At 43.5% G+C, this 19272-nt stretch overlaps 2 protein-coding genes across 12 annotated transcripts in view; one reads left to right on the top strand and one right to left on the bottom strand.

Moving 5' to 3' along the window:
• LOC135514425 (ataxin-2-like) overlaps positions 1–3579 on the top strand; it is a 32360-nt gene extending 28781 nt beyond the window's left edge. For 5 of the 8 annotated variants that reach the window (XM_064937916.1, XM_064937914.1, XM_064937913.1 and 2 more), the window contains 5 exons: positions 997–1190; positions 1336–1462; positions 1708–2099; positions 2213–2372; positions 3011–3579. In XM_064937916.1, coding sequence (XP_064793988.1) covers positions 997–1190; positions 1336–1462; positions 1708–2099; positions 2213–2372; positions 3011–3030 — 893 coding nt within the window. In that variant the 3' untranslated portion in view covers positions 3031–3579. The remainder of the gene's footprint in view (positions 1–996; positions 1191–1335; positions 1463–1707; positions 2100–2212; positions 2373–3010) is intronic. The other 3 variants (XM_064937917.1, XM_064937918.1, XM_064937915.1) reach the window with 1 other exon arrangement.
• A 1782-nt stretch (positions 3580–5361) lies between these two features.
• The window catches only part of LOC135514426 (SH2B adapter protein 3-like), a 55044-nt gene continuing 41133 nt past the window's right edge, over positions 5362–19272 (bottom strand). For 3 of the 4 annotated variants that reach the window (XM_064937919.1, XM_064937920.1, XM_064937921.1), the window contains exons 3-8: positions 12704–12805; positions 12384–12475; positions 8149–8240; positions 7441–7655; positions 7131–7296; positions 5362–6865 (exon numbers count right to left, since the gene is read on the bottom strand). In XM_064937919.1, coding sequence (XP_064793991.1) covers positions 6525–6865; positions 7131–7296; positions 7441–7655; positions 8149–8240; positions 12384–12475; positions 12704–12805 — 1008 coding nt within the window. In that variant the 3' untranslated portion in view covers positions 5362–6524. Of the gene's footprint in view, positions 6866–7130; positions 7297–7440; positions 7656–8107; positions 8241–12383; positions 12476–12703; positions 12806–19272 lie in introns of all 4 variants that reach the window. The other variant, XM_064937922.1, reaches the window with a different exon arrangement.

Genomic DNA, 19272 nt, shown 5'->3' with positions numbered 1-19272 from the left:
ACAACATGATGCTTCCACCCCTGTGCTTCACGGTTGGGATGGTGTTCTTCGGCTTGCAAGCATCCCCCTTTTTACTCCAAACATAACGATGGTCATTATGGCCAAACAGTTCTATTTCTGTTTCATCAGACCAGAGGACATTTCTCCAAAAAGTACGATCCTTGTCCCCATGTGCAGTTGTAAACCATAGTCTGGATTTTTTTTATGGCGGTTTTGAAGCAGTGGCTTCTTCCTTGCTGAGCGGCCTTTCAGGTTATGTGGATATAGGACTAGTTTTACTGTGGCTATAGATACTTTTGTACCTGTTTCCTCCAGCATCTTCACATCATCCTTTTCTGTTCTTCTGGGATTGATTTTAACTTTTTGCACCAAAGTACGTTAATCTCTAGTAGACAGAACACGTCTCCTTCCTAAGCAGTATGACGGCTGCGTGGTTCCATGGTGTTTATACTTGCGTACTATTGTTTGTACAGATGAACGTGGTACCTTCAGGCGTTTGGAAGTTTCTCCCAAGGATGAACCAGACTTGTGGAGGTCTATAAATGCTTTTTTCTGAGGTCTTGGCTGATTTCTTTTGATTTTCCCATGATGTCGAGCAAAGAGGCACTGAGTTTGAAGGTAGGCCTTGAAATACATCCACAGGTACACCTCCAATTGACTCAAATAATGTGAATCAGAAGCTTCTAAAGCCATGACATCATGTTCTGGAATTTTCCAAGCTGTTTCAAGGCACAGTCAACTTCGTGTATGTAAACCCCTGACTCACTGGAATTGTGATACAATGAAATAATCTGTCTGTAAACAATTGTTGGAAAAATTACTTGTGTCATGCACAAAGTAGATGTCCTAACCGACTTGCCAAGACTATAGTTTGTTAACAAGACATTTGTGGAATGGTTGAAAAATGAGTGTTAATGACTCCAACCTAAGTGTATGTAAACTTCCAACTTCAACTTTCCTGTAATCCTGGATGTTGTGTTCCACTGGCTGCTGCAGTAGCCAACATGCCCCAGCAGAGGTCAGACCAGCACCACCCCCAGGGCACACCCACAATGATGCACCCAGCCCAAGCCGCGGGGCCGCCCATTGTGGCCCAAAGCCCCACCTATTCAGCCCAGTACTTCACTTGCAGCCCACAGCAGTTTACCAGCCAGCAACTGATGCACCAGATGCCCCACTACCAGTCACAGGTAACAATCTGCCAAAATTACAACTCGACTCACAGCTTTCCATGGTCCATAAAGGTATCACAAAAGATTGGCATGTATGCCTTTAAGTCATTAGCAGTGTATTGTGAATAGGGCACAAGCAATGTGTGTCCCCCCCACCCCCCAGGCCCAGCATGTGTTCAGCCCGGTGATGCAGAGTCAGGCCAGGATGATGGCCCCTCCCAACCACGGCCAGCCCGGCCAGCTGGTCTCCTCCACCACCCAGTATGGCGAGCAGACTCACACCATGTATGGTAAGCAACGCCCCCCCCACACCACCTCACTCTGTGTGTCACTCTATTGTCACTTTGTTTAGTCTTCTGTCTTTGTGTACTTTATCTTGGCACCCAGAACAAAATTAGCTACATTGTAATAGCATTGCATACTCACCCCAGTTTAAAAAAAAATGTATGTTTAGATAACTTTCTTGTGGTAAAACAAACACTCTACATTCAATCTGGTCCATGCCAATAACCCAGTCTTTGTTTTGTGCTTCCAGTGTCACAAGGCCCCATGCCGCAGCAGTACCAGCACCCCCAACCCTCGGCCACGCCCACAGGCCAGGCCCAGCAGGGCGGGCAGCATGGGGGAAACCACCCGGCTCCCAGCCCCGTCCAACAGCACCAGGCTGCAGCCGCCCAGGCCCTGCACATGGGCAACCAGCCCCAGCAGCAGATGTACCAGGCCCTGGCCCCCACCCCGCCCTCCATGACCCCGGGGACCAACCCCCAGTCCCCCCAGGGCAGCTTCCCCTCGGCCCAGCAGGCAGTCTACCTCCACCCCCAGCAGATGCAGCACGGCTACAACCCCTCCCATATGGCCCACATGCAGCAGGTGAGCTCCACCTTCAGAAGCCCTTCACTTCACTCTGAGAACATACTATATGAACAGGTTAGTGGTCCCAGGAACAAAAACACAAAACCTTTTTATGGAGTCAGTAACAGTTGTATGTATCTCTTTCTACTAATGTTCTCTCTCTCTTTCTCGCTTTCTCTTCCTCCTAGGCCCATATGCAGTCTGGGATGGTTCCCTCCCACCCTGGCCACCCTCAGATGATGCTGATGGCCACCCAGCAGCCAGGCGGTCCCCAACTCCCCCAGAATGCCCTCAACCCCATCCCAGTGTCCTCCACTACACACTTCTCTTACTTGGCACACCCCCAAGGTACATCTCTACATAACCCCATCCCTATATGCCTCGGGGGCGGGACTCTTCTAATCACCTGACCGATGTCTCTGTACTGCTTGTTCAACTAAACACACTTACAAGTATTAAATTGGGACAAATATGTTTGTTCATCACGTCAATGTTTGATCTAATTTTCCCCAGCCTTATCGTTAATGATACATTTAGCTGAAATGGACCAAGAGGCTCCTTAACAGCTTCTACCCCCAAGACATAAGACTGCTGAACAACTGATGAAATGGCCATCCGGACTATTTGCATTGACCCCCCCCCCCCCCTTTGTTTTTACACTGCTGCTTCTCGCTGTTTATCATCTATGCATAGTCACTTTAGAAAATTACCTCGACTAAACTGTACCCCCGGTATATTGTCTCGTTATTGTTATGTACATTGTGTTACTTTTTGATTGATTAGAATTTTTTACTTTACTTTATTTAGTAAATATTTTAAACGCTCTTTCTTGAACTGCATTGTTGGTTAAGGGCTTGTAAGTAAGCATTTCACGGTGAGGTCTACAACTGTTGTATTCGGTGCATGTGACAAATCAAATTTGATGATAAATATTCTAACCACGACTGGGCAATTTCACTGATTTCCTCCGTTTTGTGTCCCTCCAGTGCAACAGCACCATCAGTAGCAGCTGTGGAGGGTGCTACTGAGAACATGGACCCCTTATCCAGCCCTCGCTCTCTTCAAGGGTCTTGACACAGATCTCTCGTCATGCTACTACACATATGCTTTCCTCTCCCAGTCATAAAGAATGTTCCACAGGTTGTTGCATTGATTAAGAGTTTGATTAATAACAAAGGATACACTCTCTCTTCCCCACACACACCTTTTAAGAAACCTGCAGAGGGTCTCTAATGAAACTTGATTCAGCTTGCCAATTGAGAGAAAGATAAAATGATCTGCACCTTGATATGGAAATTCTTCCTACTTAAACAGTGTTACTGTTTAACAGCTGCTGCATTCAAGACTTCAGAACAGGTTTTAACCAAACTAAAACTAATTAAAATCTTCCTGTAATTAATAAGTTTGGCCTAAAGGACAAACATTATTAATTATGATGGCTAAAGTGATCCCACTTCTCACCTGACCATTATGTAACTTTTACTTTGTAGATAATATAAATAATTTAACATTTGGGGGGAAAATAAACTCTTTTTTTTTTTTTTAAACAGCTGTATTGGCAGTGTTTTTTTGCGTTAAATGTATAATCATGTGTTAATTTTGTAATGCCATTCATTGTCTAAAAAAAGGTTAGGTTTGTCAGTGGCCTTGACAGATACGATTTACAATTTAATTTCCAGTAAATATGCATTGTAGTTAAATTGGTCCAAAGTCAGTTGCAAATGGCCAAGCAAGGTTCACACGTAAGAACGGGCATCGGCAGGAATTTGTGACTTTCTGGTCCCTATCCGTTGATTTGAGGGTGGTATAATGATATGACCATCCTTAAAAAATATATCTGCGAGATTAGAACCGGTGACCTAGCCTAGTACACTGCACCAGCATAGATAAGGCTGCTCAGTAAGTCATTTAGAATAATTATCGCCCTCCAACCTACCATCCTTAAAGGCCTTTATTTGACGCTCACCTGTAAACTCCACCACCTGACCTGTCAGTAAGCTCTGCCCACTGCTTTCATTCAACAAATCAATGTATCCCTGACTACTTCTGGAGGTGAGTCTATACTGGTCTTAATGTCAGCAGAATGTGAATGAGATCAGGATGCAGGTTGCCACCAGGTATAAACAACGCTCATGTTTCACGTCTCTTGGTTCACTCACTTTCACATCCCAGTTCTATTTGAACCCCAGCCCCCTCTGTTCACAGATCTGAAAGGACTGGACCGATGAAAGCATTATAGGGCTATGTGCAGGAGCCATACAATGCTGTTTTATACCTATGTCCAATGTCAGAGACTTAAGTAATATTTGCAGAAAAACAAGCTTTTTTGTAGGTAAATTTTTTGGGGTTAGCTTTATAGTACAAAAGTCAAATATACAGTTGATATAACTTAGGGAAATGTAACAATTGATCAAAGATTGACAGATGGAAAGCTTTGGTTTAATGGAATGTTTAGTGCTAATACATAACATAACAGTATTGAGAAGACACATTAAATCAGTTGAACTTGAACAATGGCAGATGGCTTGACTGACCGGGCAAAATAAATGCATGTCAGCAAATGTTCTAATACATGGGCCTGAGGTACGTTGGGGCCATTGGAGTATAAAACTAACCTGATATGTGCAGACAGACTGGTGTTGCTCACTCTTCAACACCTGTCTACAGTAGTGGAATGCACTAAGCTTGCCAGAACTCTTGGTGTGATTTGTTTTCCCAATATGATTGAGTGCAAAGACAATGTACAGGTTAAGCTATAATATAAAGCGTTCAATGTGCCATAGGCTAAATTATTGGAAATACCTCATTTATTGCAATAAGTTCAAACACATCACGCCCTGAGGTTCAAAGCAACAGCAGTTTTCAGGCAAGGCACAGTCTGGCTACAGGTCAAAGGGACTGATAAGTCAATGATACCGTTGCTTTCCTTACGCATTTGCAGAACAGATTGGGGTTTGGGATTAGTTTCAATTTAAGCACAGGAAACAAACCATACTTGTCTGCAATTGTCTAACCTTTGACGAAGTCAGTTTCAATATCGGAAGGTACCTGATTAAAAACTATTGTAAAATTCCTTGATAGATTTTTAGCTGGGTCATGCAATGAAAAAGACATCTCCTTTCATGGCAAGTCGACGTCCTGGTCATTTAAAAAGGAAATAAACATGCCTTTGTGCATTTCTTAAAAACAGAAAGCCCTTCTATGATAAGAAATAAACATGACCATAAATACTGTAGGACTTCTAGGGGATAAGCTGTACAACTCAATGATTAAGGTTTCACTGCTAAGTTAGTGTTGGGAAAGAAGGTGTCCATACATGAAAAGTGATGGGTACTGGTATGTTAAAGAAAGTTTAATTAATAAACAAAAATGTACACCAGAACGGTTGCTTACATAAAATGTGTTAAGGGGCCATGCACACGAGGGTTCTTAGTAAAAAGCAAGGGAGTGCAGTCTTTTCCTCACATTTTCTTTGGTGACGTTTGTCTCTTTCAAGAGCTTGCTGATTAAGAAACCATAGAAGTGAAACATTTAACTAGCAGAAAACAAATGCCTTCAGAAAGGTCCAGCTTTGTCCTTGAGTCGTAGAGCTGGAGAGAACAATGTTAAGATGAAAGAAGTTAATGCTATGAAGGTAAGGACTTTAACGCTAACAGGAAATTAACATGTTAATATTTTGCCCCATACACATTTAAGTTGTACAATACAGGCACAATGCTTGTGATACAACAGAGTTTTGCACAATGGTTGTGTAAACATTTTTGGGCAGACAAAGTGTTGTATCGCGAATATTGTGTGAAATGTATTATATAAGAGTTGTGCACAGGGCTTGAGAGTCGAGGCTGTGGAGGGGAACAGGGACTCTAGAATAGGGTGTGTCCCCTCTCAACCTCTTTCTTTATGGGGTTAACTCCCTTGTTCAGTCCCGTCTCGGGAGGTTTGACGTCAATACATACCCCAACAGTGAGACTGAACCAAACCTACGTGGAAGGCTCCACACAGTTTGTTAGGTGTTGAAAAAGGAACCTTCGGTTTTCCAACTAAAATAGCGAATTAAAATACACAATGTACAGAATGTGTGCATTTCAAATACACAGGGTATCATTAGAATACACTATAAAATGGAGTGTGTGTGTGGAGGGGAGGGAGTGTTGCCCAACGCTTCAGGGCCCTTAAACAGACCCCTATTAAAAGGGGAGGGAGAGGCAGTGAGGGTGCCCCCCTCCCCTGCCTGAGGGAAGACCTTCCACATCAGCACCACTCACTCCCATGTAGCAATATCCCTTAAAACAACGACATCCGCTTTATAAAATGAGAATAATCATATAACAATATTAAACACTTTCCTAAAAATACATTCATAATGAACTCTGTCACCCCCACCATGAAACAGACCTCAACTTGGGCATACACATTCAATCATGAGTCCATCTGGCACTTGCTTGGAGTTTTGCGGTGACCTCTGGGCTGGCTGTGACAGCGAGAAAGGGAGTCGGCCGGTCAGAGGAACATGTACTGGTTGTCGATGGCCCGCTTGCGGCCCCTGTCTGGCTCCAGTTCGTAGTCGGAGTCTTGCTGAGTAAAGGGTGGGTGGGGGTTGGGGTGACGCAGTAGGGGTCTGCGGCCCACCGACTCGCTCCGACGCAGGGGACCCGAGGTAGGGAGGTCTGAGAGGGGAGCGGTGTATAGATGAGGGTGTCCGGGCTGGGGCAGGGGGCCTGGAGAGGGGCCTGCTGAGGGGAGCAGGCTGGGGCAGGTGGCTGGGCTGCAGTGGGCCAGGCTGGGCTCGGAACTCCAGCAGTTCAGGGAGAAGGGAACCAGAACAGCAGCTGAAATCTGACCTGAGAGAGAGGACACAATGACATAACATTATTTATGCTGACATAAAGGATTTCACTTGTAACATCCTGTGCGGATTCCCATATACTTAATATCCAAGTAGTTGTTTATGGCACATCTATAATAAAATTGTATTTTCTTTGTGTGCATTTAAAAAAAAGACATTTATGTAATGTTAAGTGTTAGCAGTAGCCCTAAGTTCAAAAGTATTGGTGGGGGCGGGTGTTTGTGTCCAGTGTAGGTCAGGGGTCAGTGACGAGGGCTCACCTTGGGAGTTAGCCACCACGAAGCTTGAGAGGGTGACGTCACAGGCAGTGCCACACTCCAGGGGTATGGGGTAGAGGCGAAAGTGACTGAGCATGTCCATGACGGATGGGAAGCGCAGGTGCTGCACCCTACACTGACCCCACTCTGTTAGAGACAGACGCAGGTGCTGCAGAAAGAGAGAGGCGGAGGGAGATACATCGACATGAACAACAATGTCAATGATGCTTTTATTCAGACATCTTCATAAAATCAAAAACTAAGAAGGTATTCTTCTAGAACCTATGGTAGATCCAAGGTGTGTGCACCCCACCTTGGCCTTGCTCTGGTAGTTGAAGGTGAGGACGTAGTCTCCGCGGCGAGTCTCACTCTGCCTCACTAGGAAAACTCCATGGCCCTCCAGGCCCAAGTTCTGGACCAGGTGGGCCGCCTTGACCCGCGAGATTGGCCCGTGGAACCAGGGGTATGAACGCAGGAAGTGGTCAGTCTTATGGAACACCTGCTCCGAGAGGGCAAAGGTCGCAGTTCCTAGTGGGGGGACAACAAGGGAAGTGTAAGAATAGAATGTAACATGGTCATTTAGCAGACCCTTTGATACACAAATAGCTCATCTTTTGGGGGGACACCCACTGGATAGTTGCAGTGAAATTTGTTGTTTAACAGGGTGAGCCATAGTAGTATGGTGTAGTATAGTCGTTTAGAGCAAATTTGGGTTAATTGCCTTGCTCAAGGGAAAATCGACAAATACTGATTACCTTGTTGACTCGGGTATTCAAACCACCAACCTTTCTGTTACTGGTCCAACACTAACCCCTAGGCTACCTGTCGCCCTGCCGGAATGGTCATAAGATATACATGCAGCCCATGCAGGAATCATACCCACAACTCCTCAAACAGTTACAAGTGACTGGGCCAACCACTACAGCGTAATTTCAAACATAAAGATACAATATCATCCTCAGATATTAATTGTTACACACTTCCAGGTTGGGGTCCGACCCTTCCTGTCCCTGACACCCACCCTGACTCCCTGACTCGGAGTTCCCTCTCCGTTTGGCCATCGCAGCATTGTCCACAGGGTAGGTTAGGAGCTCCAAATCCACGCTGCCAGACCTGTGTAATAAACAATGACTTCAGTTAGCAGCAGCCAATCCAGACTGGGCTAAAATGTTAGCCCATCCTTCTTGACATGATGCTGCCATCAACTGCACAAGGCTGAAATGTACTATGTAAATAAATAATTTGATTTTTCCACTGCGTTAATGATGGCGGACTGATTGATACATCTTTTCAAGATGAGTGATGAGAAGAGAATCATCTCGCCAAGGCAATTCCAGGCCTCGAGAGTGCTTGATTGGTGTCACAGTTTTGCCTCAGCCCCAGCTAACACACCTGACTCCAATAATCACCTAATCATGATCTTCAGTATAGAATGCAATTTGATTAATCACCTGTGTTTGCTAGGGATTTAGCCCATTGGGTATCTCATGACAACCCCATATGCCATGTCTTGAAATATGCAGACAGATGGATTAAAAGTAAGTGTACATTGTATACTGAACAAAAATATAAATGCAATATGTAAAGTGTTGGTCCCATGTTTCATGAGCTGAAATAAAAGATCCCAGACATTTCTCATACTCACATAAAAAGCTTATTTCTCTCAAATATTGTGCACAATTGTGGTTACATCTGTGTTAGAGTGCGATTCTCATTTGCCAAGATAATCCATCCACCTGAAAGGTGTGGCATATCAAGAAGTTGATTAACCTGCATGATCATTACACAGGTGCATCTTGTACTGGGCACAGTAAAAGGCCACTCTAAAATGTGCAGTTTTGTCACACAACACAATGCGACAGATGTCTCAAGTTTTGACGGAGTGTGCAATTGGCATGCTGACTGCAGGAATGTCCACCAGAGCAGTTGCCAGAGAATGTTAATTTCTCTATCATAAGCCGCCGCCAACATTGTTTTAGAGAATTTGGCAGTATGTCCAACCGGCCTCAAAACCACAGACCAAATGTATGGCATCGTGTGGGTAAGCAGTTTGCAGATGTCAACATTGTGAACAGTGTGACACATGGTGGCGGTGGGGTTATGGTATGGGCAGTTATAAGATACGGACAATGAACAACTGCATTTTAAAATTAAATTGTTGAATGTTGCATTTACATTTTTGTTCAGCTAACTTTCTAGGTTCGACCATAACTTTTGGACTTAATACCATTCCCATTTATTCTCATTTATCAGGATGCGTACACCTCTACTGTTACTACAGTAGGTGGCAGCATGTGCCTCTCCAATCCAGCTCCTCTTTAAATAATACATTTCTCTCTTTTTTTTTAAATGTAACTCTTGCAAGAAAAAGAGATTGTCAGCAGATGTGGTTAAGTGTTCGACAACCATATGCTCCCCAACACACCTCCAAGCTGTATAAGGGGTATTTGACCAAGGAGAGTGATGGAGTGTTTCATCAGATGACCTGGCCTCCATAATCACCCGACCACAACCCAATTGAGATGGTTAAGGATCAGTTGGACCGCAGGGTGAAGAAAAAGCTCAGCATATGTGGGAACTCCTTCAAGACTGTTGGAAAATAATTCCAGGTTAAACTGGTTGAGAAAATGCCAAGAGTGTGCAAAGCTGTCATCAAGGCAAAGGGTGGCTACTTTGAAGAATCTCAAATGTAAAATATATTTTTGATTTGTTTAACACCTTTTTAGTTACTACGTGATTCCATATGTCTTATTTCATAGTTTTGACGTCTTCACTATTATTCTACAATGTAGAAAAAAGTAAAAAAATAAAGAAAAACCCTGGAATGAGTAGGTGTGCAGACTTTTGACTGGTACTGTACATGCTATATTTAAGCAATGAGGCCCGATGAGGTGTGGTATTTGGGTTGTTCTTATGCCCGGCGCAACTCGGAGTGCCTTGGTTCATCCCTTAGCCAATTACTAGCGTAATTAGACCAGTAACACGATTTGTAACACGATTTGCTTTGTCATACCCATAGTATACGGTCTGATGTACCATGTCTTTCAGCCAATCCAGATTCAGGGCTCGAAGCACCCGGTTTACAATTCCTTTTTTATATTGTCTTTTCATGTCTTTTCAATGACCATGTATCTCATTGGCATTGACTAATTATATTGTTACTTCCTAGATAAGTTACTTGGAGACAATGGAGTCTAGATTGTATGGGGGGGGAGAGAGAGAGGGAAATAATATTTTCTCAACTTACGATAAGATGGTCGTGGGCATAATTGTTTGTAGCCTAGTGTGCTTACCACTTTTTTCTGCTTTTTCCTTCTCAGGGCATTGGGCTCTCTTTAAACTGGAAAGGCTTACTGCAGCCTGTTCAGGGCTTCATCAGCACTTGTGAACACCATCCTCTGTGTTCCCATACCATGAAGATATTTAGAGTTCTTCTGTTTCCAGAAGGCCATTTTTGTTGTCCTATTCGTCCACGCTCCTCCTGCATATGCATATCTGACGATAGACTCTACTTTCCTTTTGAGTAAATCTACTTCTTTAACAACAGATTTTAAGAGTTTGCTTGTTTTGGGGAGCGTTGAGAGCATTTTGGCTATGTTTTCCTGGATATCCTTTAGCCGTTCGTTGCTCTCATTTGCATCTCCAAGTTGTTCTTTGTCTTTTTGTCGGAAGCCATGGCTTGTTGGCGTCGCTTAACACAGATTGGTTCGTGGCTGTATATAACTGACCGCTCACTCTCCTCCAGTTGCTTGGGCATATATTGATCTTTTGACTTTAGAGGCTTAATTTAAACAATATTGTCTAACTTCTACATAGAATCACAGTTTTGAGGGTACAAAACGGAGCTACTCACTCCCCATGCATCCTATCAGTATGTGCATTGGCCTCTCCTAAAGATACTGCATTACTCACAAGAAAGTAAACATTTATATCACACTAGGTCAATATTAATCCAACAATCTGCTTATTCAATCATATAAACCACTAACGGGAGCATTGGAGTTGTGGTTACACTAGGGGAGAAGTGAAAGAACGAAAGAAAGAGGAAGCGGGAGAGAGGGATGGGGGCCATCAAGTCTACAGGAAGCAGCAGGACGGAGGCACACAAAAGCGTCGGGGCTCGGTCAGGAAGGATGTCTTGTTACAGTAAATCTTGAAAATGCTAGTGTTATTGTACGTGATACCTCCACGCCACCCCCAATATCACACACACTGTGACACACACTGTCTGTCTGTGAAAGAGAGTAAGAGAGATGGAGTTTTTCCTCCTCATACATATTCACAGGTCCTCCACCCAGAGGGAGAAAGACGAAGCCTCTATATATTTCTCTGACACACACACACACACACACACACTAAAAATAGATGCACACATGAGCAAACTCATGAATGTGCACACTCATACAATCTTGACTACAATCTTGTGTACTGTGACTAACTGCCTGATTTGGAACAGCTTGATAACATACATGTTGAAAGAGCAGCTATGCCATGGATAGAGAGCACGATCCTATCATCCGAAATAGGAAATAACAGCACTATCAGGGTCAATAGCTCACCATTCCCTGCACACTTCAACCATTTTACAGGGTGTCCATTTTGATGACAAAAGTGTCACAAAACTGTGTCAATACTGCATAAGAGAAATGCATGAGACTGACATAAGTATTGTACCTCTGACACATTCATAAGCCTTTGTCAGCAATTCCGACAGCTACAGTAGCTAGCTTGTGATAGAAGGCAGTGCTGTATTTGCTAGACTGAGATAGAAGTTTAATGTTTGGCGCCCCAATAAAAGGGGGTCCAACCATTAGCAAGAAGATTATCATTTTAAATATGTGTGTGTGTGTGTGTGTGTGTGTGTGTGTGTGTGTGTGTGTGTGTGTGTGTGTGTGTGTGTGTGTGTGTGTGTGTGTGTAAGGCCTTGGGGCATGGGGGCTGCAGGGCTGAAGCAGTGCTGGACTGAAAACCAGAGTCTCGGGAGGGGAAGCGAGATGGAGAATTCCAGACATCTGCAGAAATGAGAAAGGTCCTGAGATTCCCCCACTGAGACTCAGACCTCCCCCACACTTCCTCTTTCACACGGCTGCGCCTGACACATAGCTCCCCACACATACACACAGAGAAACACACTCACACATCCACAGAACACATGGAATAAAGCGAGATGAAGAAAATACAAAATAAATGGGGAGGGAGAGTAGCATGTTAAATAACTAGTGTACTGATAACATTACAGTGTGCCGTGTCCCTCACCTGTTGATACATTCTTTAATTTCTGTTGTCCAGGAGCTGACTTGCTGGTTATTTTCCGTCTCAAATATGAGACTACCTGGATAGTGATTAACCTGGAGAGGAGACAAAACTAGTGGTAAAGGAGATTGTATGCACACACGCACACACACACAAATATTAACACACCCTCAAGAACAGGAATGGAAAGAAACAGACAAGTTTGGCAGAGGGTGTGTGTGTGTGTTTGCTTGCGTGTATACATTTTTCTTGTGGCGAGGGACACGACACAAGGCAGGAAGATGGATCAGCATCACTAGCAGGGGAGAGAGTCTCCTCCTCACCTTTAAAACAAACGTGTTCATGTTGTCGGGCATCTCCAGGCGGTTGCAGCGGCGGATCTCCAGGATGTCTGCACAATGAACTGTCAGTTTGGGACTAGAGCCCTGGAAGATGGACACACCCACAGAGAGAGAGAGAGAAGACATTGAAACAGCATGTCATGTTCTAGATCCCTCAAAAACACTCTGTTCCAGTAACACACCACATTGACGGAACTCCCTTTAAAACACCACATAAGTCATACCGGTATGTTTGTGCCACATTAAGAGGAGTTTCAAGCTAAAGTTTGCCTCTGCTTTACGTACACCTTCATTCATCAGGACCATTTTAGTCAGTGTTTGTGGTGAGGAGGTTAAATTTGTGTTGGTTTGGAGAGTAGAAATATTAGGTTGCATGAATTGTATCTATCGCTGTTTTGATGTTTTCCTTTTGCTCTACAGATCTCTCTGACAAGAGCTCCAGAACTGGATGGAGAGGGGTACCAGATGGTGGAGGAACTAGTGCAGGTTGTGTGTGCGTGCCTCTCCTTCTCAGTTTCAGTGTGTCTAAAGTATGTGTGCCTGTGTGTATGAGTCTTTGCTCTTGAAAATCCAGCTTGGCTCTTACCCTGGAGCGTCCCTCAGTGGAGCTCTCTGGGCTGAGCACCAGGCCCTGTTCAGACTGGAGAGACCCAGAGAGTGGGCTGGAGGAAGGCTACTGCTCACAAAACACACACTCTCCAGCCCAGCTCAGAAGGAGGAAAGAGACGAGAGGAGGAGAGTTCACCATCTCGTCGCTTTCTTTCCAGCGCAAATGGGTGGAGGGAAAGAAAGCAGAAGGTGCTCATTGTGTGCTGATGATAGCTAGGCTTTTGTGTGTGTCATGTGTGAGCTGTTCCACATGCTGGCTGCCGGGATGGATGAAGTGCATGTGATATCAACCCCAGTCACCACGTTATGAGGAATCCTTATGCTATGTGAAGGCAGGTGTACCTTGGAAAGAGTGGGTGGGTGGAAACAATATGTACTGGATTTGCATATGGTGTAGTCAGAACGGCATAACCCAAAATGTACATCTCCTCACTCTACAGCCAATTACTAAGCCTAGATCTCCATTATTTTTTGTAGATAATCCCTAAAATCCCTCCTTTACAATAAATCCTAGAAATGGGGATCAAACAGCAGAGCATAACAAAGCACAGTTGGCGCAACACTCAGGTCCCAAGAGGTGTATTCCAGAAGGCTGAGTCAGATGAGTGTGACCCTATGCAAATGTGACAGTGTGAGCGGGAGGAATGTCTATGGATGCATCCCAAATGGCACCCTATCCACTATATAGTGAATTCATTTTGGGACGTGGCTATGGGCCCTGGTCAAAAGTAGTGCACTACATATGGAATAGTGTGCCATTTGGAATAATCACAGACAGGTTGGGCACATCAAAAGGAGATTCCTTTCCCCCTCGTTTCCTTTCCTCATGAGTCTTAGTATAAATTAATAACACAGAGCCATTGTTCATCCAAACAGCTTTAGGGAGAAATTAAAAGTATTTGACTCATTGAAGGAATCTGAGAAGAAATGATTAACTGACTGACTAACTAACTAGTGTGTACAAAAAAGCAGACAAATGAGTGCATTCCCACACACACACAGCTTTTCTTTCTGCCAATTCCATCAACCTACCTTCCACACACACTCCAAAAAGTCAAAAATATTTTGTCTAATTATTTTTAAAAACAGTCCGGTGGGCATGTAACCTGTCCCATCCACCATGCTGAGTCTGAGGGAGGATGGACGTAATATATACCAAATGCTGAACACACACACACACACACACACACACACACACAAAAACATAGGCAAAAACACACACACCAGCCATAATAAATTGGCCTACACAAATATCCACGATACAGCACAATGCCGAGCCTTTGTACCGACACTCAAACTAATGTACCCGAGGTTCATTGCGCACTCCACAGCTTTGTCAAGTATCAACAATCCAAGTAACCATTAACTCCGAACTGTCAGTTCACACCACATGAACAAAAGTATGTGGACACCTGCTTGTCAAACATCTAAATCAAAATCATGGGCATTAATATAAAGTTGGTCCTCACTTTGCTGTTATAACAGCCTCCATTCTTCTGGGAAGGCTTTCCACTAGATGTTGGAACATTGCTGTTGGGACTCCTCCATTCAGCCACAAGAGAATTAGTAAGGTCGGGCACTGATGTTGGGCGATTAGACCTGGCTCGCAGTCAGCGTTCCAATTCATCCCAAAGGTGTTCGATGGGGTTGAGGTCAGGGCTCTGTGCAGGTCAGTAAGGTTCTTCAACACCAACCGACAAACGATTTCTGTATGGACCTAACTTTGTGCATGGAAACATTGTCATGCTGAAACAGGACCTTCCCCAAACTGTTGCCACAAAGTCGGAAGCATAGAATCTTCTAGAATGCTGTAGCGTTAAGATTTCCCTTCACTGGAACAAAAGGGGCCTAGCGCGAACCATGAAAAATAGCTCCAGACCATTATTCCTCCTCCCATTAAACTTTACATTTGGCACTATGCATTGGGACAGGTAGCGTTTTCCTGGCATCTGCCAAACCCAGGTTTGTCCGTCGGACTGCCAGATGGTGAAGCATAATTCATCACTCCAGAGAAAACGTTTCCACTGCACCAGAGTAATGGCGGCGAGCGTCACACCACTCCAGCTGACACTTTGCATTGCGCATGGTGATCTTAGGCTTGTATACGGTTGCTCGGTCATGGAAACCCATTTCATGAAGCTCCCAACAAACAGTTATTGTGATGATGTTGCTTCCAGAGGCAGTTTGGAACTCGGTAGTGAGTGTTGCAACCGAGGACAGGCAATTTTGTACGCGTTGCACGCGTTCAGCGGTCCCTTTCTCTGAGCTTGTGTGCTTCGTGGCTGAGCCGTTGTTGCTCCTAGACGTTTCCACTTTACAATAACAGCACTTACAGGGTGCGGCTGAACTAGCCGAATGCACTCATTTGAAGGGGTGTCCAAATACTTATGTATACATAGTGTTTGTTGATTGATAAGAGCAAGAAAGATCAATAGCTATTGACACTGTCAAACAAGTGGTACAGGCTGGCAAAAAAAGGTAGGAATATCCAACCCTCACCATCTCAGATTGCGCTGAAATCTTTTATGTAGTTAGAAACATAAGAACATTTAAGGTAATTGATTCCACAGGATTCAAAACATAATTCTTACTAACAATGAGTAAGACCTCAGGAATCCAATAAAATGAATCAAAAGCCAGCCACACACGGCTGCCTCACACCACATGCCAATCCCACCTCGAAAACCAGTGTACTGTATGTCCACTATCAGTTCAGTATACTTTATGTCTGACAAGAAGTACGAACTGCAGCTTCTTCATCCTTTGTAATGTATTCCCTGTAAATCTGGTTAGGGATGTTGCTGTGATCATATTATCACCACACCAGCAGTCATGAGTCATGAATGCAGTAAAATTCCACGTGACTTGAGTCACAATCTCCTTTTATGCACTCTGGTAGTACTCAACTTGCTAACTATGTCCAAAGTATCATCATGCCCTGGTACTCAGGGCTCAATTCTCCCTCTAACTAATCTGACATCAATACAAATTTTATCGAAAATCACATCAAACACATATCAAAACAGTAGGCCTATCATACTTGTAAAACTCACCTCACTGTGATCATCAATTTGAAGAAATAAGTTCAACAGCAGGTTGAAACAATGTAAAACATGGTTGTTGTGGATGTTGTTTCAAAGCCTAACAACGAAATGGACCGTCATTCAGGGCACACCTGTTTTGAGCTCCACATTTTTTGCCTGTTTTCCATATTATGTTGGCATTAGTACGTGTCACATTTCAGTTTGCAAACAATGTATAAAAAAATATATAATTTGGTTAATAAAGCCACATACAAACATGGTCTCTTTTTTTCCCCTTGAAGCTCCAAAATGAAGGTGTTTCAGCCTATTTCAGTGCCTTCTGTGGTGGTGGGGCAAGCCAGCAGAAAATACGGTGCGGCGTGATTGGCTCAGTGTTCTGTAACTCATGGGGACACTATATCCCTGCCAAGTCTAAGGATAGACCTAAAAAAATTCTAGCCCCTTAGGTGCTGCCATAGAGTTACATTAGAAGTGCCCATCCAAGAAGGCTCAAAGTCATTGGCCACTGAAAAATGACATCACATCACGTTATATGTAAAGTAGCTTTGATTGGACTGATCATGTCAACATCATACTTTCAAAATCTTAGCTAGCAGTCATCGTCATGAATCAAGTTGACAATCTACCGGTAAATCCTTTTTAAATTGCAGATAAAACGTATTGGTGCTCATCGGCCATTGGACATCAACATTACACAATAAGTTGCAAATTGCAAATTCAACAATAATTGGTTTGGAAGGAATCAGTGAAAGTGGCTGTGTGGTCCCAAATCTGGGATTAAGGGGCTCTTTTCCAAGTTTTTAAAATGATAAACATTCAACATTGGCCATGCTGTCAATGAAGCATGATTTGTGCTGCGCTCAAAACAACTTACCTTGGAACTGCGAAAACTTGACTTCAGTGAGTTCAAGAAAACTGGAAAGTAAGGAATAAACGAGTTCTGACTGGGTAAATACATTTTGAACGGTCATCCAACTCGGAATTGTAAATCTGGCCTCTTTCTGGAGCTACAACCTGAAGATCAATGACATCATCATGACTCAAACTTGTTTTATTCTCCCAGAGTTCCCAGTTGTTTTGAAAGCGGCATAAATCCAGAGAATGCCAGACTGTCCCACCACGTAGTCCATATAGTTTGTTGATTTCTACGACATTCCAAGGTTGAAATCATTCACAACTAAAATTGCCAAATAACTAAATCTAGCATATAGGACCGGTTTCAAATTATCAATTTTACGTTCAATATGCACACTTGCTACATAACGGGAAACACATAATTTATATTTTATTCAGTTAAGTTCAATTATATTCCTCTTTAAAATCATTAAAATAAAACAATTGCACATGATTTATAAGCATACAGCCTATGGCATGGTGCATAGCCAGATTCCATAAGCCGTAGGCCAACTCAGTAGGCCAACTCATATTCTATTCACCTGAAATACAACATGATGCGAAGAAATTGTAACTTTAGACCCGACTAAAATAAAGGATTTATTGTGATGGTGTACATTAAATTGGTTGTACAGTGCCTTGCGAAAGTATTCGGCCCCCTTGAACTTTGCAACCTTTTGCCACATTTCAGGCTTCAAACATAAAGATATAAAACTGTATTTTTTTTGTGAAGAATCAACAACAAGTGGGACACAATCATGAAGTGGAACGACATTTATTGGATATTTCAAACTTTTTTAACAAATCAAAAACTGTAAAGGGGGCTGAATAATTTTGCACCCCCAATTTAAGTTAATACTTTGTAGCGCCACCTTTTGCTGCGATTACAGCTGTAAGTCGCTTGGGGTATGTCTCTATCAGTTTTGCACATCAAGAGACAAATTTTTTCCCATTCCTCCTTGCAAAACAGCTCAAGCTCAGTGAGGTTGGATGGAGAGCATTTGTGAACAGCAGTTTTCAGTTCTTTCCACAGATTCTCGATTGGATTCAGGTCTGGACTTTGACTTGGCCATTCTAACACCTGGATATGTTTATTTTTGAACCATTCCATTGTAGATTTTGCTTTATGTTTTGGATCATTGTCTTGTTGGAAGACAAATCTCCATCCCAGTCTCAGGTCTTTTGCAGACTCCATCAGGGTTTCTTCCAGAATGGTCCTGTATTTGGCTCCATCCATCTTCCCATCCATTTTAACCATCTTCCCTGTCACAGCTGAAGAAAAGCAGGCCCAAACCATGATGCTGCCACCACCATGTTTGACAGTGGGGATGGTGTGTTCAGAGTGATGAGCTGTGTTGCTTTTACGCCAAACATAACGTTTTGCATTGTTGCCAAAAAGTTCAATTTTGGTTTCATCTGACCAGAGCACCTTCTTCCACATGTTTGGTGTGTCTCCCAGGTGGCTTGTGGCAAACTTTAAACGACACTTTTTATGGATATCTTTAAGAAATGGCTTTCTTGCCACTCTTCCATAAAGGCCAGATTTGTGCAATATACGACTGATTGTTGTCCTATGGACAGAGTCTCCCACCTCAGCTGTAGATCTCTGCAGTTCATCCAGAGTGATCATAAGCCTCTTAGCTGCATCTCTGATCAGTCTTCTCCTTGTATGAGCTGAAAGTTGAGGGACGGCCAGGTCTTGGTAGATTTGCAGTGGTCTGATACTCCTTCCATTTCAATATTATCGCTTGCACAGTGCTCCTTGGGATGTTTAAAGCTTGGGAAACATTTTTGTATCCAAATCCGGCTTTAAACTTCTTCACAACAGTATCTCGGACCTGCCTGGTGTGTTCCTTGTTCTTCATGATGCTCTCTGCGCTTTTAACGGACCTCTGAGACTATTATACGGAGACTTGATTACACACAGGTGGATTGTATTTATCATCATCAGTCATTTTGGTCAACATTGGATCATTCAGAGATCCTCACTGAACTTCTGGAGAG

Source organism: Oncorhynchus masou, chromosome 25 (genome assembly GCF_036934945.1).
Source record: "Oncorhynchus masou masou isolate Uvic2021 chromosome 25, UVic_Omas_1.1, whole genome shotgun sequence".
Taxonomy (NCBI): Eukaryota; Metazoa; Chordata; class Actinopteri; order Salmoniformes; family Salmonidae; genus Oncorhynchus; species Oncorhynchus masou.
Note: the sequence above shows the minus strand (reverse complement) of the source record. Positions and strands in the feature narration are given on the sequence as shown.